At 38.9% G+C, this 6856-nt stretch overlaps 1 protein-coding gene across 1 annotated transcript; it reads left to right on the top strand.

Annotated features, from left to right (window-relative positions):
• The first annotated feature begins 382 nt into the window (after positions 1 to 382).
• On the top strand, positions 383 to 3406 carry LOC103701527. Its single transcript, XM_008783609.3, has 3 exons — positions 383 to 1036; positions 2029 to 2243; positions 2381 to 3406. The coding sequence occupies exons 2-3, from the start codon at positions 2031 to 2033 to the stop codon at positions 2963 to 2965; spliced, it is 798 nt and encodes a 265-aa protein (XP_008781831.1). The 5' UTR covers positions 383 to 1036; positions 2029 to 2030; the 3' UTR covers positions 2966 to 3406.
• The last annotated feature ends 3450 nt before the right edge of the window (positions 3407 to 6856 follow it).

Below are 6856 nucleotides of genomic sequence, written 5' to 3'. Positions count from 1 at the left end.
TCAAATATGAGCTATTTTTTCTTATGTTTTCATTGACCATACTTTCTCCCTCTTTTTTCTGGAAACCAAACCACCAGTCCTCAATGTTCAAATAGTTTTTCCTACCTGAGATTTGCTTTTATTTTATATTTTTTTTAAGGAAAGTAGACCTGGGTTTTAACGAAAATGATGAGATAGCATTATGTGACCCAGAATGCATTCCAGCACTATTTGCAAGTACTATAACCAATTTGTTCTCCAGTGCTTCAACTATGCTTTCTTAAGAAAAAGAACGCCATCCTCCTTAAATCCTTGCCTTCTTCGCCCAATCAGTTTGGTAATAATTCTAGCAATAAAGCAACAGAGACGAGCAAGTACTCTCCAAGCGGGGAAATCTGGAGATGGTTGCTAAGTGCAGTTGGGATATATACTGCCATGGAACTATTCAAAATTGTAGCACGGGAGACAGAAATTAGTGTGTTCCTTTGTTTTTTTTCGCCTCTAAAGATTGGGTGGGGGGATCCCACCATTGCATATCCTCAAGTATCTTAATGTTCCGTAATAGCTGTCAAGATATAATGGTCACATGTTTACGTGGGTTATGCCGAGGAGTGAGATCCATCATAAATATGTTTTATTTTGTCCTGTTCCGTATCTCCCAGCTTTATAATTATCCCGAGTTTATGGAATCCAATACTAAACAGATCTCGCCATAGACTTCTCCACCTTTTCCTTGCCTTCCACTTCACAGCCTGTCAAGCTTGGATTATTTTTGGATTGCTTTTGTTGTTTTCCTAATCGATAGCTGGGCTGCTCATCAGCTCATGAGCAGAGAGAAGATATTGGTCCTTCTCAAGCAGTCTCTAAAGACACACCCTAACTTGGATTTTTTCTGCCAATTAGGATTCCTTGGCAACGCCATCATGATTAAATTCTTCATGATGGGAAACTGGATCATGACCTTATTTTGCTACCTATGGTGATGACATATGGAGGATTGTAGAAGGGGCAGGAGAGGAGGATGATGCTGGATAAGCTGCAGAATCCCAGTTTGCAGGTAACTGATATTTCTTCTCCTCATCCTTTCACTGTCTCTCCTGAGATTCATGTCGGTTTTCTTTATGGTGCTTTTTAGTTTTATATTGTTTGGGTTCTTCATGGTTCTTAATTCTTGCTTAACTATGTTTTAGTTTGTACTTGGGAGTTGGGAGGGCAATCCTTTTCTAAAATGATGCACCCCTCCTTTAGCTCTAAAGCCTTCTTTCCCCCCATACAAGGGAAGAATTTTACTAGATGCTTCACCAAAAAAAAAAAAAAAAAAATCAATATGAAAATTTTCAATTATAAAATAGACAAGTCCATCCTTAAATCAGTAAGGAACTGCATCTTTCTGCTGTCTTGAGTCCATTTGGCTGCGCTCTTCAATAGTTTGTGCTTCCTTACCCTTTGTTTCCTAATAATTCAGGTCTTCCTTGAATGATTAGAGAATTTCAGATGGCATGTCTGACACCATGGAGCTGCTCTGCTGAAAGAACAATCTTTCCTAAGACAGATGTTTCATCCTCTTAGTTTTTCTATTTTGCTTTCATGTGAGCTTAGGCCTTAATTCTGATATGGTTGCAAGATAAGCCTGTACTGTTACATATCTACTGCAAGCAGATGGGTGGTTATTAGTTATTTCTACAATTTTCTCAAAAAATTAAAAAAGAAAGTAGTAAAGATAAAATTTGCTCCAATTTACTATTGGTTCCTCTTGACTAACCTTTGCTTTGAGTTCCACCGTTCTGAGAAATAATCCACCAAAAATATTGTCAGAAGTATTGTGGATAGTAATCTCTTATTGCAACTTTTGAGAGTCGACACTTATTTTGTTTTAAAACTTATGTTATGTGGGATGAAACTTTTGTTCAGAAGTTTGCTATACTGTCTCCAGAGTCTCTTCCAGTAGCGTGCTGCGTTTTAATTTTACAGGTCCTGCCACTTACCATTGCATCATCCTATCTATTATTTTAGAAGGATCACCAAATGTCACTCTTTTAACTGTTTCAGGCATGGGAACTGTACTTCAGCACCCACTGAATTCATTCACCACCTTGCCGAAGAACTACGATGTGGTAAATAAAAGATTCAGCAATTCATATACAGGAACCAATTATGAGTGCAAACTAGGCATCCGAATCGGCTCGAAGCTGTTTCTGGAGCCCATGGACAGAGATTCAGTAAGGAAGATGATGCTGAAACAAGAAGGAATTTTTAAACAGCAGGTGCTACTACGTTCTTCTGCTCATCGCTCGTTTTACTTCTTGATCCTGAGTACAATCTGCTTCACATGAAAGTCAGATGAGTCACAAATTTGAACTACTTTATTTTCTAATAGTATCATTGGATTTGGAAAATGCAGGTGAGGGAACTCCACCGGCTTTACCATGCTCAGAAGCAGTTAATGGCTGAGATCAGAAGTGATGAGGGGACACATAGTTCGTTTTGTCGTGATAACAGGCATCAGTCTACATCCCAGTTAGGTTCCAAGGATAGTCGTCTAGACCAGTACGAATCATGGGAAACCATCTGCTTTAATGGCTCCGTAAGAAAGCCAAAAAGCTTCAATCTTGAACAACCTGCGGTGGAAACCAATGAAAACATTGCACATAATCAGGCTTCCGGCTTATGGAGGCATTTAAGAGAGAGGACAACAATGGTAGGTCCAGAAATTGACACTGATGTTGAACTTACTCTAAGCATTGGGTGCGGTGCAGAGAGGAAGAAACCGAAACATGGGCTTCATCTGGATAGGGAAATCGGCTGCTCTGTTTCAGATCCCAGTGAGACCAAGCAGCTCGCGCCTGTTGGACAAGACAGAACAGAGGAAGGCAGTGATTTCCCTGTGAGCTCGAAAGAGGAGAGCTTGCGAGGGCCACGCAGAGATTTCCAAGGTCCGAGCTTGAACTTTGAAGAGGAAATGGATTCAAATACCTGGATGCGTTGATGAAATACATTGAGGTACTGCTTAAGTATTAAGGCTCCATTAGAGTGAAAAGGAACATCGATCCCGCATGCATATTATCTTCTGCTCAAAGAATCTTCCAGTTTAATTTTTCCATGTATATTTATTGGTTTTAATGGATTGCAAGATTGATTGCACTCATTTGAGGTAGCTCATTGATCTAACAAACTGCAGAAGTTTCAAAGCCAAGTCGCCATTCATTTGAGGGTTGATAACAGAAGGACCATGATAGATGACAAATGTTTGTTTTATGTCTTTCAACTTCAGTAATGAAATTGTAGCCAGCGCCATTCTTCTGTATTAGTACTCCTTGCTTGCTGCTTTGCTATATCACCAGTGAAATTTTTTCTACTCAATATATCTCCTTTTTTGTTAGATTTATCTTTCTGACAAGGAAATTACAATTGCTCAATCTTTTAGAAAGTCCTCCAACCGAGTTTGGAATGTCAATGTGGAGCCAAATTCTTTAGTTCTTTTCCTGTGTGACCTATTTAAAACTTTAAATCTTTCAGACTTGGATGTGCATTCAAACTACACGAGCAATGTAAAGAAGAGCTGAGTTGTACTTAACACAATTTATCAGTGATCAGTGATTGTGCATCTCTTCTTCTCTTTTAGAACATTCAGAAAATTTAGGTCTTCATGCCATGATTCCATACATCAGCCTTTTTCATTGAAAATTCTCAGCACAATGACATGTAACTGGATAATTAGGAAGGTAAAAAGAATTAACTGTAAGAAGAGGCTAACAATCCGAATCCAGCAATAAGAACGCAATGCAATTTTCATATTTCAAACCAATGCCTCAGAGGCACCAGATTGACACGAACATAAAACACCAAAGCTTATGATATGGGACTCGTAGGGGATCGCCATATTTCTCCAAGCCCACATTAGTGGCTATTCTGATGGCCTCACCCTGCCTTTAACCCTGTAATGATTCTATTGCTTTCGTACATTTCTTGTTAGCCCGTTTTCATCTTGATTGGTCCTATAATGGCTCAACACTGAAGACAATCCTCGGAGTGTTTACTCAACCAAAATGACCTGGGATAAAGAAGAGCATTAAAGATAAGGATAACAACAATGTACCAGAGGAATCAGTCTTGAGCTGCATCCTTCCTCATTCCTCTTGTATATGCACACTGTACATAATCTCTATTAAAAATTGGGTGGCTTCTCGCATCCCTCTTTATCAAAGAAGAACAAATATACCAGAAGACAATCTCATGATTCTAAAACTCTAGAAGGCTTTAATTAACCTGTCTTACTCACATCTAGATGAGGTCGGAATATGGATTAATGGTAGTATCACCGAAACTTCCCAAGTGTTTTTTTGATGACTAAGAGGTCTTCTTAATAACAAGGTCAATTAGGAGTCAGTTTTTTTCAGATTCTTGGTGATTAATCATGGATAGGAATGGAAACCCGTGGGGCCAAGGCTGAGTACAAAGCAAGTCCAAATAAACCTTTGGGCCTGTCTGGTGACAATATGAAAGCCCGGGCTAGAGATACAATACCAATACAAGGAAATGTAGACCGGCACGCATAAGAAACAAGATAAACTAGAAATAGAGTCCTAATACAACTAGGATAAGCAATGGATTTCCAATAGAAAATGCTTGGCAGAATATTATCATGGCCGAGTAATGGCAAAGGCGTGGACTAGTATCTTAAGTGGTCTGCATTTTGACAGATATAGAAGATCTTTTCCATGGAGTGGTGATAAAAATGGTAAAGGAGCCTTCTGCAAAGTAGATTGAAGCACTGTTTGTCTTGGAAAGGAAGAGGAGAGTTTAGCTGTCAAGGACATTAGTCAGCTCAATCATTCATTACTCGCCAAATGGGGATGGAGCTATCTTACACTGATCGGGGCATTTCGAGAAGATAGGTGCATTTTGCTTATGGAGAGATATAGTTAATGCTCTAACCGCATTGTGGAATAGAGAAAAATTTTAGATTGTCGATGGTCAAAGAATGCTCTTTTGGAAAAATTGTTGGATTTGTGACGCTCCTCTACAATCCCTCTTCCCCAAGCTCTATGAAATCAACCGAAAAAAGAACCGGATGGTGGCGGAATTTTTCAACCTAAGCATTTTGGAATAGAAATTGAAGAAACCTAGGCAGCCTAAAGCGGATATTCAAGATGAATTTAATAAATTACTAACTCTTCTTGCTCATGTTTCTCTTGACTAGAATGGTGATCTAAGTGGTATGGAAATTGGATAGCAAGAATTCCTTCTTAGCTACCTCTTTCTACCAATTAATCAATACGAGAGGCATTAAATGCAAGTTTGCAGGTGACCTTTAGAATCTTTGTGCACCACTTAAGGTCAGATGCTTCTTATGGTTATGTTGGAAAAAGAGGCTGAATACAAGAGATCTTCTAAGAAAAAGGACATGAAGACAAATGGGAGGATATGCCCTTTGTGGTCATGGAGGAGAATTGGTTGATCACATCTTCTCAACTTGTCACTTCATCTCATCCAGTTGGAAAATAATTTGCTTAGCTCTTGGTGTTTTGCATCCTTAGTCCTCTTTTAAAGTCATTTGTTTTACATGGAGAAAGAGGTCCCTTTCTAAATCGGCCCAACCTATTATCCTTATGCTCTTTGCAGTGATGACTTGGTTTTGCTGAAAGGAACAGAATGCTAGAATCTTCCTCATTAAGCTCTCTTCAATCACGGTCATTGCTTTGAAGGGGCTTAGCTTCTTCAATGATAGGTCCTCCATGTGTAACCAGAAGCAACTATCTAAAATCTAGATAAGGATAAAAAATATACCATCATTGTTGAAGGATGATTAAGAAGCAAACTCCCTATCAAAAATCTATTTTGTTGTTATCTTGAATGATGTTTGTGTGGTCTAAAAATCAAACCAATCCTTACTTGCAGAGATAGAATCGTTAGAAGCCACAAACCAGCCTTATTTTTTACATGTTTTAGATAGCAGACAGCACGGAAGTCATCTTTACACTGTTGTTCCTTTCAGAACCAACTTTTGTCAGCAAGTCTGACCTCCTTTGAGAGCAGTACAAGTGCTCTTAATCAGGTTAAAAAATTTCTTCTGCTCAGGCCTCCTTTCAGATCGTAGCCGGCACGGAAGTTTCCAAAGCTTTTATCAGCTTCAACCCCTCAAAACTCTCCTTGGAAAGCTTCAAACAATATTCATATTAGAAACCTGCTAGGAGAGGATGCTCTACTCAAAGGCCATCAGCCCACTTATGTTTAGTTTTATTGACCTAAGTCAGCTGATGGCTCCTCCAGCTTCCTTTTTTTCTATGGGCCAAGTATAATATTTTATTTGGTAGCACTAAAGTTTTTTTTCTTCTGTTGGATGAAAATTTTATTCTAAAGAAGATATAGCTACTGTACTGTCACATTCACAAATCCTTCCTTCTTTCTATAATTATGTCAATAGCTTTCTACTCTTTAATAAAAAATGAAAATTCTGGGGGAATTTTTGCCTCCCTTACCCCTTAAAATAATTAAAAAAAAAACAGAAAAGAAAGAAAAGAGCCTGTGACCCGTTGATGCGGATGTGGGCTATAACTAAGCATTGACAATATCTAAAGAACCAGAAAACATCTGCCTAGGCTTATTCTACAAATTCGTTCCAGCTGCTCGTCTAAGGTCATCAAGTCTTTGACATCACATGTGAAACTACGTGATCCCATTTGCCCAAGTAACTCAGCTCCATGATTTCAGTTTGTTGGTCTAGACCAACGCAGAAAAGTTCAGGTTTGAATGTGGCCAAGCCGCCATGGCAGTAGTGGCATGATCCTGCTACTCTCTTGTCAGTCGCACCCATCCGTCTTTATTTCAGCTCTAATTTTCAAACAAGAACTATAAATTCGACATCCACCTCGTGCAC

This window comes from Phoenix dactylifera, chromosome 1 (assembly GCF_009389715.1).
Source record: "Phoenix dactylifera cultivar Barhee BC4 chromosome 1, palm_55x_up_171113_PBpolish2nd_filt_p, whole genome shotgun sequence".
Lineage (NCBI taxonomy): Eukaryota > Viridiplantae > Streptophyta > Magnoliopsida > Arecales > Arecaceae > Phoenix > Phoenix dactylifera.
This window is presented reverse-complemented; position numbering and strand designations above follow the sequence as displayed.

What these genes read in the sequence shown, in the direction of transcription:
- LOC103701527 (XM_008783609.3), top strand. Translation starts at nt 2,031, where the DNA reads ATGGGAACTGTACTTCAGCACCCACTGAATTCATTCACCACCTTGCCG. An exon ending in AAGGAATTTTTAAACAGCAG is followed by an intron (nt 2,244 to 2,380) that starts GTGCTACTACGT and finishes TGGAAAATGCAG; the next exon opens with GTGAGGGAACTCCACCGGCT.